Consider the following 17,403-nt stretch of genomic DNA (forward strand, 5'->3'; position numbering starts at 1 on the left):
TTTTTAAATGGAGTTAAGATACATGGAATTAAAACTAAAATGTACTCCGAATTAGGGAAAAAAATAGCAAAAAAATACTTATATAAATCAGTGCGGTTCACAGATGAAAATGAAATGTATAACAATAATATCCCAACTTTTATCAGGTTCCCACAAGTTTAGTGTCTACGTCATTACGTAAAATCATCTGAGAGGAGAGCAAAAACATAGGTGAAGTATGTTGTTGCCATTAACTATAAGTTTCAAACTTCATACTCTCAACAATATACATTTGTTTTAGCAGTGTGTATAACGCATCGCAATTTGTTTCTATTTCATTCCATTGCATTTTGAAAATATTTTATTATCTTCAGTCAGAACAGTGTCTGTACGCACAACTTGTACATTACGTCATATTTTGCGTTGTCATAAGCCTTAACTTTGCCAAATTAGAAATGTTTAAATTGCGAGTTGTGAGCTTCCTCATGTCATGCTTGGTTTGTTCAAGTTTGTTTCGCATTCAGAGCAAGAGTAAGTTGGTTAAAAAAAAAACCAGCCTGCTTTTGTTATGATTGGGCATGAAGATTTCATGAACTGATTTTCAGTGTAAGTAAACTTATTGCAGTTAAATGCAATCCTGCATCCACAAATTATGTGATTATATTAATTATGTTTTTTTTTTTACATGATTATATGAAAACATGTACTAAACAAATGTGTAGGTTACAATCAGAGAGGACAACCGCTTTCTCTGCTACAGTGTTGGGCCCGTTCCACTGGGCACAGACATCAGTTCAACGTCGTTTTGATTTACATTTTATTGAGTTGTCAACTAACGTGAAATCAACAATGTCACCACATCATCTGATTTAAGTTAAAAGTTATGTGAAAAAAATACCAAATGGCCTTATGTTGATGACTTTTGGCACATCCAATCATTTTCCCACGCTGATTCAACGCCATTACATATTATTTTATTGACGTGGAAACAACGTTGATTCAACAATTTTTCCCCCAGTAGGGTGTCTCAGTAGATTATAATAAAATAGCTAGAATAGAACAGAATAGACTGGAATACAATACAATAGAATATCGGTTAAAAGCAAAATAATTCCCCAACAACAACAGGCAAGAACTGTCACTATATAGGGTTGTTAAAGACGTAAAGCTTTCACAATGGTGGGTATATGGCAGCGACGACCCATCAAGAACAATAACGGTCAGGGACCAAGGACTCATCATTAGGTCGCGCGCTCATACAATGGGACACGACGACGCACTGTCCTCAAAGTCCCCTTCCCATTCATGCTGTGGCAGGAGAGAGATGGGGAGAAAATATCCATCGAGGCACTTAGCTACAGCCAAAGCGATGGACCACATGCATTTCAGATGCTTGCATTCAGATGTGGCTACAACGATTCTGTATCACGAAAATGTAACGAATACCGATGTGAATCTGGCTATTGCGCACCAAACAGTCACGTAATGCGTGTTTTAATCTCAGTATTTTGTGGTCACCGGCTGGCATAGTTATTTTTGTCGACATTTTGATACCTCCGTGAAAATGTATGTTTCTTTCAACAGCATGCATTCAGCACACAATCCCTGCTGGGGCTATTATTGCTTATTTAATCATCAATCATTTTATTTTCTGTTTTTCAAGAACGTGGAGCAGTGTTTTGCATGGAGTGATGAAGCCAGATGCCAATGCAGTGGAATCTGAACCCGGTAGAGTACAGCCAGGTAAGCTGTATGGACATACAGACCGCCCCATGGGGAGGCTGTCTCTCAGGTTGAATCCTAACTAAGTCTCTCATGTTACCATGTATTTCTCCTCTTGCTCATTCTCTCTCTCTCTCTCTCTCTCTCTCTGTCTCTGTCTCTGTCTCTGTCTCTGTCTCTGCCTCTCTCTCTGTCTCTCTCTCTCTCTCTCTCTCTCTCTCTCTCTCTCTCTCTCTCTCTGTCTCTCTCTGTCTCTCTCTCTCTCTCTCTCTCTGTCTCTCTCTCTGTCTCTCTCTCTCTGCCTCTCTCTCTGTCTCTCTCTGTCTCTCTCTGTCTCTCTCTCTCTCTCTGTCTCTCTCTCTCCCTCTCTCTCACCACCCCTCTCATTGTACAGCGCTTGCTGTGGTCGTGGAGCAGATAAATGCCATCGCGTGAAGTGCTAACCCCCACGAAGAGAAATCCATGTCTTTCTTGGTAAGGGATATTTATTTTAATCAGCATGGCTTTGATGTTTAGCCGATCATGTCAATGATTTATCTAAAGAGGTTGATGATGATGATGATGATGATCTAATGAGCCAGCGTCTCCTCCAGGTGTGCAGTGTGTCTCTCTCATAGCACATTGATCTGGCCACGCTCCATCCTAGAACTCATGCTTTCTTTATCAGGGTTCATTCATAAGACCCATCTCATTATCCATGCATATTGCCATTACCTTTCCCTGTAGGTTATATCATGGGTACCAATCTGCTGCTAACCCTGTCATCCATCTCAGCTGTCTCTTTCTAAAGTAGCAGTCACTTCATGGACATGCACTGCATGTCTTCCTCCACAAACACTGTTGTTTTCCACATTGGCTCCAACCTTGATGCTCCAAAAGTATCTCTTCAGTGTTGTCTTCCTAAGTCCCTCATCTCCTTATAAGGGCATGATGGCATGCCTGTCCTCTCCTCCCTCCTTCCCTATTGGACCGTCTCACTCCTCTCCTCTATTCTCCTCTCCTCGGGGGGCATGTCTCACCCCCTCCTCCCTCCTCCCCTCTTCCCCAGGACTGCTCCTGCATCTCCCCCACTCAGGTCCAGCCAATCAGCATAGAGGACCAGTATGAGGACATCAGCCACCAATACCTGGTCAGTACAGTGCTGTGTCCACTCTGTTAGCATCCAATCGGAGCACTGAAGCCCACCCGGCCTTGTCTTTATGGTGTGGTCAGCCTAGTTCTATTCTATGAGGTCAGAGGTCTTTAGGGACCACTAGGACAACATAGGACAGCTCCGGGTCCTGTCTATGTGATGGTAGAGCTGCGTGTAACCTACCACATAATAGGGCTGCCAGCCACAGACCAGATCACTAGAACATTACATAGCCTATAAGTGAACCATATAGCACAGCAGCAAGCCTTTTTCATAGCTGCTGTGTCAGCTCACCCTGGAGCTAACTGCCACAGCATCCCGCCCAGGCACGTGCACAGATGGGAGTCAACCTGTGCCCAGCACTTTGCCCTCCCACTCGCCAAGTGCCCTTCTGGGTGGTGGTGTGTGTATATATATATATATATATATTTTTTTTGTATAAAGTTTTGGTCATTGTTGTTCTGAACCGATTGCCCGCAAGTCGTCGTGATGTCGTCTGTTGGTCAGCCCTGTTGGTTGCTCCTGTTGATCAACCCTGTTGGTTGCTCCTGTTGATCAGCCCTGTTGGTTGCTCCTGTTGGTCAGCCCTGTTGGTTGCTCCTGTTGATCAGCCCTGTTGGTTGCTCCTGTTGGTCAGCCCTGTTGGTTGCTCCTGTTGATCAGCCCTGTTGGTTGCTCCTGTTGATCAGCCCTGTTGGTTGCTCCTGTTGGTCAGCCCTGTTGGTTGCTCCTGTTGATCAGCCCTGTTGGTTGCTCCTGTTGGTCAGCCCTGTTGGTTGCTCCTGTTGGTCAGCCCTGTTGGTTGCTCCTGTTGGTCAGCCCTGTTGGTTGCTCCTGTTGGTTGCTCCTGTTGGTTGCTCCTGTTGGTCAGCCCTGTTGGTTGCTCCTGTTGGTTGCTCCTGTTGGTTGCTCCTGTTGGTCAGCCCTGTTGGTCAGCCCTGTTGGTTGCTCCTGTTGATCAGCCCTGTTGGTTGCTCCTGTTGGTTGCTCCTGTTGGTTGCTCCTGTTGGTTGCTCTTGTTGGTTGCTCCTGTTGGTTGCTCCTGTTGGTCAGCCCTGTTGGTCAGCCCTGTTGGTCAGCCCTGTTGGTCAGCCCTGTACAGATCTCGCGCTTGCCCAGTTGCGCCTTTTTCCCCAGTCTGCCATGTACTGAGATTGCTAATGCCCGGTATCCAAAAATGCATGAGATGCGGCCACCAGCCTAGTGTGTGTGTAGCTAGCTACCTAGTTTATAATATCAACAGTGTTGCCACAGCAGTATAACATTTGATTAACCCTTGAGTTACATCATCATCAATATTCAGTCTAGTTGGTGTAACCGGTGAGAAATGGCTAGCTAGTTAGCGGTGTGCGCGCTAATAGCGCTTCAATCGATGACATCACTCGCTCTGAGACCTTGAAGTAATTGTTTCCCTTGCTCTGCAAGGGCCGCGGCTTTTGTGGAGCGATGGGTAATGGTGCTTCGAGGGTGACTGTTGTCGATTGGTGCAGAGGGTCCCTGGTTCGAGGCCAGGTAGGGGCGAGGAGAGGGACGGAAGGAACACTGTTACTCCTGGTTCGAGGCCAGGTAGGGGCGAAGAGAGGGACGGAAGGAACACTGCTACCCCTGGTTCGAGGCCAGGTAGGGGCGAGGAGAGGGACGGAAGGAACACTGTTACCCCTGGTTCGAGGCCAGGTAGGGTCGAGGAGAGGGACGGAAGGAACACTGTTACCCCTGGTTCGAGGCCAGGTAGGGGCGAGGAGAGGGACGGAAGGAACACTGTTACCCCTGGTTCGAGGCCAGGTAGGGACGAAGAGAGGGACGGAAGGAACACTGTTACCCCTGGTTCGAGGCCAGGTAGGGGTGAGGAGAGGGACGGAAGGAACACTGTTACATTGGCTGATACACAGAGCAGACAGAGAGAGGAGCGGCTGCATCAACGACCCTCCCTCCGACCCGACTCCATCCCTTCCTCAGTCAGCAGCAGCATCACAGGTAGTCTAGGCTCGCAACAAGCTCTCACAGGCTCACTGCAGAATCAGATGTTTATTTACGTTTATCTAAACGTCACATTTCGAAGTTGCTCCAAACGTCACATTTCAAAGTGCTTTTTACACTCTGGGTTGACTCCTCATGCTAGGTATTGTTCTATTTCTCCAAACACACATTTCGAAATTGCTCCAAACGTCAAATTTAGAAGATTAAGGGTTAAGGTTTTGCATAGGTTTAAAACATTGCTTAGGCACTCATTCTGAATGGTTAAGCTAAGGGCTAAGGTTAGACACTCGTTCTGAATGGTTAAGCTAAGGATTAAGGTTAGACACTCGTTCTGAATGGTTAAGCTAAGGATTAAGGTTAGACACTCGTTCTGAATGGTTAAGCTAAGGGTTAAGGTTAGACACTCGTTCTGAATGGTTAAGCTAAGGGTTAAGGTCAGACACTCATTCTGAATGGTTAAGCTAAGGGTTAAGGTTAGACACTCATTCTGAATGGTTAAGCTAAGGGTTAAGGTTAGACACTCGTTCTGAATGGTTAAGCTAAGGGTTAAGGTTAGACACTCGTTCTGAATGGTTAAGCTAAGGGTTAAGGTTTGACACTCATTCTGAATGGTTAAGCTAAGGGCTAAGGTTAAGACACTCATTCTGAATGGTTAAGCTAAGGGTTAAGGTTAGACACTCGTTCTGAATGGTTAAGGTTAGACACTCATTCTGAATGGTTAAGCTAAGGGTTAAGGTTAGACACTCGTTCTGAATGGTTAAGGTTAGACACTCATTCTGAATGGTTAAGCTAAGGGTTAAGGTTAGACACTCGTTCTGAATGGTTAAGGTTAGACACTCATTCTGAATGGTTAAGCTAAGGGTTAAGGTTAGACACTCGTTCTGAATGGTTAAGGTTAGACACTCATTCTGAATGGTTAAGCTAAGGGTTAAGGTTAGACACTCATTCTGAATGGTTAAGCTAAGGGTTAAGGTTAGACACTCGTTCTGAATGGTTAAGCTAAGGGTTAAGGTTTGGATAGGGTTAAAATAAAACACGAGTGTCCACCTCACAACCTTCTGATCCAGAGTCATGAGATTAAGACTCTAGTTAACCACCAGGTGATACTAAAATATCCACACAAGCCAATAGCCAGCCAGCCATATATCTTGAGTTAGAGGATGATGAGTATCATATCATGAAGTTATTATTTAAGAGCATTTAAGATAAATCACAATCAATAAAACAAATCTTGCTAACTAACTAGCAGATTTACATCAATCATCAACATCAAAGATCAGCTGATAGCCCACCTTCTGTTCCCCACGTCTTTAGGAGGCGCTGTAACTCGCTAGCTTTCAATTTGTGATGATTGAATGCGTTGTTGCAGAAATAAATAGGTCTGTGCTAAAACAAATAAAACAGTTCGCTACAAAGGCAGTGGTATGTTCTGAATTTCGAGATATGAATTAGTTTAAGCATCGGCCCCCTGAAAGGTCTGTGCACGGCCCTGACCCCTTAACACAAAGTAGTTTACAGCCTCTCCCTCCCCCCAGTGATACTACCCCCACCCCAGCATTACCCTGTGTAGCTTAACCCCACAGTGCCCCCCTGTGGCAGCCACTGGTTGGTCATCACCACAACACCTAAGTACTTTGACCTCTTCAGGCTCAAAGGCAACACTCACTCACCCTCATTCTGCTTCCTCTTCTCTGCTAAATGGACCCATTTCATGTTAGTAAAAAATACCATGCTATACTAAAGCACTTGTAGACTGTATTTGTAGGCTGCCTACAGGGTAAGAAAAACAGTTCATTTGGGTGAACTATCCCTAATCTAGGTAAACTACAACATGTTTCCATACTATTACCATGTTGTTACTACATGTTCTGTGATCTAATGAAGTATTCTGCTGATACGTGTCAGGGTTGTGTGTGAGTACGTGTGTGTTTGATTCTTCACAGAGCTCTGACGTCTCAGAATGCACTTTCACCTGGGGTGGTGCAGGCAGCGATGACATCACAGCGCTCTCTGCTAACTCCGCCCACTACCAGCTGCTGTCAGAGCTGGGTGAGCATACCATTGGTCACAAATCAACTCATCACTACAACCCAGAAAGACAAGTCCTTTCACTACATAGTTGTTGCCTGCAGAGTAATATCTCCTCTGACAAATACAAAGCATATTTCCTTTTAGCATGTTACTGTTGAATAGAATAGCTAATCCAAAAGCGTTGTTTACAATTTCACTGACCAAGTCCCATACTACACATAGCCCGAGTATAAAGCGTTTGTATTGTGGACATTTTATGTTACACATAGTCTATTACCTTTTGGCACATCTGTTGAATAAACTGGCCAATTCAAAATATTAGTTCACAAATCTCCCTGGATTATTGAAGACCATACTAACCACACAGTACCTGAGAATGAAGGGTTTTCAGAGTTGAACGTGTTTCTACATGTCTTAATATTTATTACCAAACCGTGTTCACAGGGAAAGGCTTCAACAACCTGAGCCAGGTGCGCATGGCGCGCCACACCCCCTCCCGCCAGCTGGTGGCAGTCAAGAACACCAACCTGGATGAGTGTACTGAGGATGAGCTGCTACAGTTGATGGTGCGGTACTGTATTAAAGGTCCTACAGATACGAACCACCTTGTCTTTTCATTGAAGTTCATGTCATAAGATACATATTTTGTTCCAGCCACAACTGATTCAAAACACCTGATTCAACAAATCAATTTCTTAGTTGAGTCAGTCGATTACTTGAATAAGATGAGTTAGCGTTGGGCTGGAACAAAAACCTGTGCTCTTGCTCTCTAGATCCAGGGTCAGGGACCATTTAGGTCATTGTTCATAATAACATTGTTGGCACTTGGCAGTGGTACAAGCCACCTGGCTGACTGTGTGACCCCAGTGCTTCCTGGCTGTGACCCCAGTGTTTCATGGCTGTGTGACCCCAGTGTTTCCTGGCTGTGTGGACCCCAGTGTTTCCTGGCTGTGTGGACCCCAGTGTTTCCTGGCTGTGTGGACCCCAGTGTTTCCTGGCTGTGTGACCCCAGTCTTTCCTGGCTGTGTGACCCCAGTGTTTCCTGGCTGTGTGACCCCAGTGTTTCCTGGCTGTGTGACCCCAGTGTTTCCTGGCTGTGTGACCCCAGTGTTTCCTGGCTGTGTGGACCCCGGTGTTTCCTGGCTGTGTGGACCCCGGTGTTTCCTGGCTGTGTGGACCCCAGTGTTTCCTGGCTGTGTGGACCCCAGTGTTTCCTGGCTGTGTGGACCCCAGTGTTTCCTGGCTGTGTGACCCCAGTGTTTCCTGGCTGTGTGACCCTAGTGTTTCCTGGCTGTGTGACCCTAGTGTTTCCTGGCTGTGTGACCCTAGTGTTTCCTGGCTGTGTGACCCTAGTGTTTCCTGGCTGTGTGACCCTAGTGTTTCCTGGCTGTGTGACCCTAGTGTTTCCTGGCTGTGTGACCCCAGTGTTTCCTGGCTGTGTCCCCAGAACGAGGTTCTTCTCTCCAGGCTGTTCCGCCATCCCAATCTGCTGACCTCTCGCCTGGTCTTCAGCTCCTGCTGCCAGCTCTGGGTCCTCACACCACTCATGGGCTACGGTCAGTCTACTGCATGCATCTTCTAACACACGTTTCCTCTCACCATCTCTCTCCCACACTTACTCCCCCCATCTCTCTTCGTCCATGCTCCTTCTCTCAGCGATAAGTTGGTTGAACTTTACTTTTTATGGTACAGAAATGACATGTTAAAAAATGCCTATGTTTGTAAGAAACATTACGAACCATTTGGAACCATAGTTACCGACTTCTCTCTCTGTCCCAGGTTCGGCAGATAGCCTGCTGAGGACGTTCTTCCCTGACGGGATGAGGGAGTCCCTGATCGCTTACCTCCTCCACGGAGTCCTGAAGGCTCTGCAATACCTGCACCTCATGGGCTACGTGCACAGGTGAGGGAGGAAAGACACCATGGGGACAAGGGAGAGATATGAACCATTTTAAGGCTTCTACATGTAGCCGATGTGAAATGGCTAGCTAGTTAGCGGTGCGCTAGTTAGCGGTGCGCTAGTTAGCGGTCAAGCGATAGGTAACGATGCTTCATGGGTGGCAGTTGCTGATGTGTTCAGAGGGTCCCTGGTTGGAGCCCAGGTTGGGGCGAGGAGAGGGACTGAAGCAACACTGATACACTTCTGTCCAACTATAACCAACCCAACTGTTAGACGGTTCTGGTACTCCTTGTATACAGCCTCGCTATTGTGTTACTATGTGTTTCCTATTTAGCAAATGCTTGTAACTTTTTAACTCTGCATTGTTGGAAAAGGGCCCGTGAGTAAGCACTTCACGGCAAAGTCTACACCTGTTGTATTCGGCGCTTGTGACCAATAACATTTCATTTGATTTGTTGAAAGAATCAGCCTAGTTTGCTGTCTCAGTTGGACATAGTTGCTCGGAGTTGCTCGCAATTCAACATGTAGAATGTGCCAGGGACAGTTGGTCTGAGCTGGTAAAAACAACCTAATGCATCATCAATAGTTAGTTGACTGTAGTGTAGAAGCCTGAAGATTTGGCGAGAGTGAACGCTCTTCTCCTCTTCTCTTCTCCACTTCCTCTCAGGGGAGTGAAGGCCAGTCACATCCTGCTGTCTGGGGAGGGCCGTGTCTACCTCTCGGGGCTGCACAGTGTTTATAGTATGATGCGGGATGGGAAGAAGGTGAGGACCGTGTTCGACATGCCCCATCACAGCCCCACCCTGCTACCCTGGCTCAGCCCAGAGCTGCTACGACAGGACCTGCATGGCTATGGGGTGAAGTCAGACATCTACAGTCTGGGGATAGTAGTCTGTGAGCTGGTCAGTGGCAGGGTGCCTTTCCAGGACATGCCCCCTACACAGGTACTGGGGCCTTACATACATACAGCACAATGCCATACGCTAGGGCTGTTCTCATACATTACAAAACATAGTTCAGTCTGTGAGAGTCTCTCGTCTTTTCTCCATCTCTCTCCCTCTGTGTGACTGTGTCCATGCGTCCATATGTCTGTGTCTCTCCCTCCAGATGCTGCTCCAGAAGCTGCGTGGGTCCCACTGCTGCCTGCTGGACGTGGCCCCCTCCCCCCTAGGGGAGCTAGGGGGGCTGAAGGTGTCCCGCTCCGGGGTGGACTCTGGCATCGGGGAGAGTGTTGCCACGGGCAGCCTGACCCACACCGCCACCGCCGAGAGACCTCAGAGCCCCGCCCCCAAGAACCACTCGGCCACCCTGCACAACCTGGTCCAGCTGTGTCTGCAACAGCAGCCCGACTGCAGGTAAGACATACACGTGTGCACACACACCGAACGCAAGCACACGCACACCAACACACACAGCGAATGCAGGTGAGACACACACACACAGGAGCAGCAGACGTTATACACAGGGGCTCTGGTACCTCCGTTTGAAGTCGGTTCTTTCATTCAAGGAACAATTTTAAATGTTCTTGTGTTCTGTCTGAATTTCTGTCATTTTTGAAAGGCGTGTAATATGTGAGATTCCAAGTGCTGCTAGATATGACAGCGTTGTGGGACATTAAGGCACGGTGTGACTGCTAGATATGACAGCGTTGTGGGACATTAAGGCACGGTGTGACTGCTAGATATGACAGCGTTGTGGGACGTTAAGGCACGGTGTGACTGCTAGATATGACAGTGTTGTGGGACCTTAAGACACGGTGTGACTGCTAGATATGACAGTGTTGTGGGACATTAAGACACGGTGTGACTGCTAGATATGACAGTGTTGTGGGACATTAAGACACGGTGTGACTGCTAGATATGACAGTGTTGTGGGACATTAAGACACGGTGTGACTGCTAGATATGACGGTGTTGTGGGACATTAAGGCACGGTGTGACTGCTAGATATGACAGTGTTGTGGGACATTAAGACACGGTGTGACTGCTAGATATGACAGTGTTGTGGGACATTAAGGCACGGTGTGACTGCTAGATATGACAGTGTTGTGGGACCTTAAGACACGGTGTGACTGCTAGATATGACAGTGTTGTGGGACATTAAGACACGGTGTGACTGCTAGATATGACAGTGTTGTGGGACATTAAGACACGGTGTGACTGCTAGATATGACAGTGTTGTGGGACATTAAGGCACGGTGTGACTGCTAGATATGACAGTGTTGTGGGACCTTAAGACACGGTGTGACTGCTAGATATGACAGTGTTGTGGGACATTAAGGCACGGTGGTGACTGCTAGATATGACAGTGTTGTGGGACATTAAGACACGGTGTGACTGCTAGATATGACAGTGTTGTGGGACATTAAGACACGGTGTGACTGCTAGATATGACAGTGTTGTGGGACCTTAAGACACGGTGTGACTGCTAGATATGACAGTGTTGTGGGACATTAAGACACGGTGTGACTGCTAGATATGACAGTGTTGTGGGACATTAAGGCACGGTGTGACTGCTAGATATGACAGTGTTGTGGGACATTATGGCATGGTGTGACTTTGTCCTGTTTTGGTGTTCCATAGACCCTCTGCTTCTACACTGTTGACCCATGCCTTCTTCAAACAGGTAGGTCTCATCATCATCAAAATGCTGTGTTTTGGACTGGATTGCATTCTGTGGTACGGTATGGCTGACTTCGTATTCATGTATTTTTCTGTGGACTGTATGACAGGTGAAAAGGCATCATACCCGGGACTCCTTCCTCAGTCTCATGTACCCCGCGGTGCCCCTTGGAGTTTCCAGCCCCGATGACCCCCCTGTGTCCTGCTCCCCTACCCCGTCCTGCCACCCCCCCACCTCCGCCATCGCTCACCCCACAGAGGAGGTGTGGGACTTCTCATAACCCTCCTCCCTGCCCCCTTCCACCTCCGCCCCCCACATCCCAAAATCTGACAACCAAGCCTAACTCAAGACAATCAAAACGATCAAAAAACAGCGAGCCCAAACCTTTCTACTGTGCTTTGATTGGACTTGTCCTACCCACCTCTCTGAGCCTTTCTACTGTGCTTTGATTGGACTTGTCCTACCCACCTCTCTGAGCCTTTCTACTGTGTTTGATTGGACTTGTCCTACCCACCACTCTGAGCCTTTCTACTGTGTTTGATTGGACTTGTCCTACCCACCACTCTGAGCCTTTCTACTGTGCTTTGATTGGACCTGTCCTACCCACCTCTCTGAGCCTTTCTACTGTGTTTGATTGGACTTATCCTACCCACCACTCTGAGCCTTTCTACTGTGTTTGATTGGACTTGTCCTACCCACCACTCTGAGCCTTTCTACTGTGTTTGATTGGACTTGTCCTACCCACCACTCTGAGCCTTTCTACTGTGCTTTGATTGGAACTGTCCTACCCACCACTCTGAGCCTTTCTACAAGTTTTCTAGGCTTTTATATGTTTGTTTTGAAAGTCAAATAAGGGTCTGCAGGTGGATGTTTATTGTCACGAGTCTTGTCCTGGAGGCAGAACTGAGCCATTTCCCCTTAGATAGGCCAGCTGCTGGAATAGGAGGGCGGGATTATTGAAGCTGCTCTGCCTGGATCATCCAATGAGGATCTCTGTGCCATGGGTGTGGCTGCCGATCAACGACAATGACAACCAATGACGTTGCAGGACAGTGAGGACACACCCCCATGCCAGTGAAAAAAACCTATCACTGGACTCATATGGATCGTACTACGAACAGTAATGTGAACTATTTTAGGCTATTAGACTGTGAAAGGGCATAGATAATAATGTGTCAGGGTTTGAAGAGGAAGATAATAGATAATGATATGTTATGGAGTTGGAGAGGGTATGAGTGTTAAAACACAAGTGTGCGAGCAGAGACGGTACGAGAATAGCTAGTGTGTTAGTGGAAGTTCTATGGTTATCCCTCTAGTCTTGTGAAACCAGCCTGATCTCGCGATAGCTCACATTCCCGAAGTGAAACTAAACGTGAGCTCAGCGGTCCGTCTGATTGACCAGGCTGCTATCCCTCCCCTGTACAACCAGTGAAATCCCTGTGATCAAATAAGAACTATAACACTACTGTGCTTTGAGACGCAGCTGCCCTATACACGTCCTCCTAGTCGTAATAAACGTGTGGGAGGGTCCTCAATGGTATCGTTTAATGAAATCTGTCAACTGTTTATGATACATTTATGTGGATTATTCTGTGATTGATGATTATGTGTATGAGAGATATTTTATGTATCAGTGCATATCAAACATGTTATAGCTGTATGAGCCATATAGAAGTGTTATAAATATATTCATTATCAATTTTCTAAAACAATGTCCCTTTTTTCTTGTCTTTGGAAGTTCTGTATGGTCTTTCTCACCAACTCTGTTAAAGCCTAAATAAGCAGAAAGCTGTATAAGGGGTTATTGAAGGTTTAGGTTGGGATTGGTGGTTTTTGGCAATAATGTGTTTAGGACTGCATTGCTTGAGGTAGAAGTTGCCCCAACTACAGATGTAAGATCAGATTATCCTACCCCACATCCACTTAACCTTTAGGGAGATGAACAAATATCTGACCCTGTGTCAGTGGTTAGGTTTGACTTCTACCCACTCATAACTACATCACTGAATAGTCTATGCCTAAAATATGGACTAGCGCTGTCGTTGTCAACCTGGGCTATGTATACCACTGGGGGGACTTGGCCTTTCTCCAGGGGGATTCAGAAGACACCTCCACAACAACTGTCCCAGTGACTGTCCTGGCTGAGACGCTAAGATAGAATATACCCTGTGATGTCACAGAGGAACCTCTCTAGTGGGTGGAGTCCATATCTCAAAAACAAACAACTAACACCTGACACCATTGGACAATGGAGACAGGAGAGAAAGCGGAGAAAGGTAAAACCACATTCTTTCTTCATTTACATCTTAGTCACTACAAAAATGCTGTGGCTTAGAAACATACCCACCACCGGTGGAGAAGAAATGATCTATGGTCTACAAATTCTATCATTTTGTCCTGGTGAGGGCTATTAGTTCATTTGATCAGCATCTCATTCTGTTTCCAGCAGCTGCGAAGGAGGCCAAGACGAACCTCAAGGATGTGGTAATGTGCATAGATATGGAAAGCTAGATAGGAATTTTGGTTAGAGTCTGCAGGCACAAACTGTCAGCCATTATTATTACACCATCTTAGTTGTATTTCTATGGTAACAGGGCTCTCCATAGACTCTCTTAGTTCACGTTTAGGCCTTCAGATCTGGCCACATAAACCCCTCCCTACTTATCAACAGCATGTCCTGTTATGTATACCACTCTAGTTCATAGTTCAGGTCAACCTGTGTCCTCTGATCATGGGTGTTTAGGAGATGTAGTGACAATGCCAATGACTTTACAGTCCATGTATTGACCTCTCCCTCCTCTAGCCAGTCAATGTAGTGACCTCTCTCTCTCCATTCTTCCCTCCCTTCTCTAGCCATCGGCGGTTTTACATTTCCAGCAGGCAGCAGAGATGTTATTCTCGGCCCCGGTGCAGGCTGCTCCATACCGGGGAAAGCTAGGCTTTAAGTGGGCGGTGCGCAGCGTCATCCTGATGACTCGCTTCTGCCGCTACTTCATGTCCCGTTCCAACTCTCGCCAATTCATAGAGTTCAACTTCCGGGAGACCATCACCAACCAGCCGGCCGGGGGAACGGTGGGTCGTGTGTGTGTGTGTGTGTGTAGGAGAGTGGTACTGTTAAGGGGAAGTGATAAGGTACTGTGTTTTGCTGGGCTAACGGGCCACCAGGTTTATGTAGTGGTCTTGATGGGAGATTGAGAAAGAAGCTACAGTTTTGATATCCAGAAAGACTGGAAAGTTAACATTGATTTCTGTTCTTGCAGGGTAAAAATCTGGTGTTTGACCTGAACCACTTCAAAGTGAAAGAGGTAATGTGGACCGTATGAATTTAGAAGACCTATGCTGGGGTATGAAAATACTGTGATTTATGACTGTAAGGAATGTTGTTTCTCCTTGGTGTGTGGTGTGTGTTTCTGTGTTCGTGTGTATGTCTTTGTCTCTGTCTGTGTGCATGAAAGCTATGTGTGTATGTGTGTGAGCGTACGTGTGCTTGTATACGTGCGTGTGTCTTTGTCTGTGAGCGTGAATGCTATGTGTGAGCGTATGTGTGCTTGTATACATGTGTGAGCATTATGTCTGGAACATTCCAGGACCGGATCCCTGTCCTGCTGGTGGAGATTATGCGGAAGTGCCCAGAGGAGCGTTCTGAGTCGGAGGTGTTGCTGGTTCACAACATGCTGAGCTCTGTGAGCATGTTTCGTCGCTACAGTGCAACCCTGCAACTCCTTCTGGCCAGGGTGGTTCGCTATCAGAGGTTAGAGGTCAATCCCCTGTCAATCAATTGCAAGAAAATGAGCTTTAAAACTGCAAAATGTTATTTTCACCCCATGACAAAATGTGCAGAATTGCAGGAAATAAGCTTTAACCCTGAAAAATTCTCTTCACCAACAAGAGGGGTGTGAACAGTTTGTGTCATGAACAGTGCTTGTGCCCATAGAAATAGATGCAACGTGCACAACGAGGCGCCGGATGTTCCCCAATGCTGGAAAGGGAAAGGGGATACCTAGTCAGTTGTACAACTGAATACCTTCAACTGAAATGTGTCTTCCGCATGGTCTTCCCTGTGGCTCAGTTGGTAGAGCATGGTGTTTGCAACGCCAGCATGGTGTGTGCAACGCCAGGGTTGTGGGTTCGATTCCCACGGGGGGCCAGTACAAAACAAATGCAAGAATGAATGTATGTATTCACTACTGTAGTCGCTCTGGATAAGAGCGGTCTGCTAAATGACTAAAATGTAAATGTAATGAAGGGGGGCCTGATTGAACACGTTTGGAAACCCCTGCCTTAGGGAACGCAATGGAAAATGTCTTGGTAGTATAGTCCTTCCCTGTTTCAGTCAGTTTGGTTTCTTTTAGTGCCTAATAAACACAACCCTTGTTTAGGCTATAATAATCCGGTAACACTTTAGTTGAAGTGGCTTCTTGTGAAGTGTTGTATTGCCTTTAAACATTCATAGGACTTTATAGATGCAGTCAATGTCACGCCCTGACCCGAGGGCTCTCTATGGTGTTGTAGGTCAGGGTGTGACTAGGGGGTGTTCTAGTCGATTATATTTCTATGTTTGGGTTTGAGTATGGTTCCCAATTAGAGGCAGCTGATTATCGTTGTCTCTAATTGGGGATCATACTTAAGGTGTCCCTGTTCCCACCTGCGTTGTGGGATATTGTTTTGTGTATGTTGCGCCACTGATGTTTCGTTGTTGGTTTATTGGAAGTTTCACTGCAAATAAAGATGTGGAACTCAACACACACTGCGCCTTGGTCCGTCCAATTATCACGACGTGACAGTCATAGAGCTTTATACTTAACTGTACAGTAAAGCATTAACCACTTAGACCACTTAAAATGACTAAAATGTAAATGTAAAGTCCCCTTCAGCTTAGGGGACCTACGTAGTTCTGGTACTGGTTCCGACCGACATTTTTTATTATAAATCGATCTGTAGACACCGTAGATCGAAATGGCTTGCGTTGAGCGATAGCCCTGGTTCCCACGGACACAGTAGTACAAGCATTAACGAACAACAAGAAGCCATAATATCACAGCTGTTACATTTAACCATGACTGCATAAGGGACTACAAATATGTTTACAAGGCATTATAATGCTTTACAAGTTTGTTCTTGTCTAATGTTCTGTATTATGTTATGTTCCATGGTTTGTGTGGACTCCAGGAAGAGTAGCTGCTGCTTTTACAACAGCTAATGAGGATCCTAATAGATAACAAATAAAGAGTTACCAATCACCCCGCGTGGCTATGCCTGCAGGTTGGAGCGTCGCAGAGTGGTCATTAAGAAGGGCCATTGGGGACACAGCTTCTACTTTGTGTTCTCTGGGCTACTGGCCGTCACCAAGGACACGACGGTAGCAGTGCCTTCGTGGATAAGGAGCCCATCCTCATCAGAAAGGGCATGAGCTTCGGGGTGAGGCCTCACAATTATATGTTTTGTAGAAGCTATTTTTTTAAGAGGCAATATCATTATCAATAGTCATAGTAGTGATAGTGAGGTAGTATGTGGTGAGAATGGTAGTGATATTGTTTAGTGTTTAGGAAAAAGATATCTGGGTTCTTGGCGAACGTCATACCTCACATACGTTCAAGGGCCTGATGGCAACGCAGACGAGTAGGTTCAACCACATGGAAATAGCACACCTGAACCGTAGCTAGGCTACTGCGCAGTCGTGTGGTTCTGACTGTTGTGATTATTAATGGTCAGTAACTGTTGTCTGTCAGGATGTGGGCCTTGATCAAAACGCTGAGGAGGAATGCCACTGTTGTGTGCATGGAGGAGACGGAGCTCATGGTGGTCGACAAGGAAGACTTCTTCGCTAACAAGATGGATGTAGAGCTGAAGAGGGAGTTTGACTATCGCTTCAGGTTCTTCCGGTGAGATAATAGGATGTTTTACTATCGCTTCAGCTTCTTCCGGTGAGATTCTGCAGCCAGAAATTTGTTTTAGGATCTGAATATATACCCCCTACAAACCTGTCTTTGTTGAGCACCGCTCCTACTTTCCTAAAGAGTGAAGGCCTCCCTGAATCCGTG

At 46.4% G+C, this 17,403-nt stretch overlaps 2 protein-coding genes across 5 annotated transcripts; both read left to right on the top strand.

Annotated features, from left to right (window-relative positions):
- The first annotated feature begins 152 nt into the window (after positions 1-152).
- stradb (STE20 related adaptor beta) lies at positions 153-12,897 on the top strand. Of its 4 annotated transcripts, none has more exons than XM_029757370.1 (12): positions 153-215; positions 1,643-1,722; positions 2,096-2,175; positions 2,750-2,830; positions 6,754-6,859; positions 7,286-7,407; positions 8,289-8,397; positions 8,621-8,744; positions 9,409-9,685; positions 9,849-10,096; positions 11,323-11,365; positions 11,472-12,897. In XM_029757370.1, exons 3-12 carry the CDS (start codon positions 2,164-2,166, stop codon positions 11,640-11,642), a joined length of 1,293 nt encoding a protein of 430 aa, XP_029613230.1. In that variant the 5' UTR covers positions 153-215; positions 1,643-1,722; positions 2,096-2,163; the 3' UTR covers positions 11,643-12,897. The 4 variants fall into 4 exon arrangements, with proteins under 4 accessions (XP_029613230.1, XP_029613231.1, XP_029613233.1 ...); XM_029757371.1 differs by having other exon boundaries at positions 153-210; XM_029757373.1 differs by lacking the exon at positions 153-215 and adding an exon at positions 956-1,414.
- A 257-nt stretch (positions 12,898-13,154) lies between these two features.
- LOC115195181 (cyclic nucleotide-binding domain-containing protein 2-like) lies at positions 13,155-17,248 on the top strand. Its single transcript, XM_029754978.1, has 7 exons — positions 13,155-13,638; positions 13,809-13,846; positions 14,216-14,434; positions 14,623-14,667; positions 14,950-15,113; positions 16,625-16,735; positions 17,092-17,248. The coding sequence occupies exons 1-7, from the start codon at positions 13,611-13,613 to the stop codon at positions 17,246-17,248; spliced, it is 762 nt and encodes a 253-aa protein (XP_029610838.1). The 5' UTR covers positions 13,155-13,610.
- The last annotated feature ends 155 nt before the right edge of the window (positions 17,249-17,403 follow it).

Source organism: Salmo trutta, chromosome 6, assembly GCF_901001165.1.
Source record: "Salmo trutta chromosome 6, fSalTru1.1, whole genome shotgun sequence".
NCBI classification, from domain to species: Eukaryota; Metazoa; Chordata; class Actinopteri; order Salmoniformes; family Salmonidae; genus Salmo; species Salmo trutta.

What these genes read in the sequence shown, in the direction of transcription:
- stradb (XM_029757370.1), top strand. An exon ending in ACATCAGCCACCAATACCTG is followed by an intron (nt 2,831 to 6,753) that starts GTCAGTACAGTG and finishes GATTCTTCACAG; the next exon opens with AGCTCTGACGTCTCAGAATG. An exon ending in CAACAGCAGCCCGACTGCAG is followed by an intron (nt 10,097 to 11,322) that starts GTAAGACATACA and finishes GGTGTTCCATAG; the next exon opens with ACCCTCTGCTTCTACACTGT.
- LOC115195181 (XM_029754978.1), top strand. Translation starts at nt 13,611, where the DNA reads ATGGAGACAGGAGAGAAAGCGGAGAAAG. An exon ending in ACCAGCCGGCCGGGGGAACG is followed by an intron (nt 14,435 to 14,622) that starts GTGGGTCGTGTG and finishes CTGTTCTTGCAG; the next exon opens with GGTAAAAATCTGGTGTTTGA. An exon ending in ACCACTTCAAAGTGAAAGAG is followed by an intron (nt 14,668 to 14,949) that starts GTAATGTGGACC and finishes GGAACATTCCAG; the next exon opens with GACCGGATCCCTGTCCTGCT.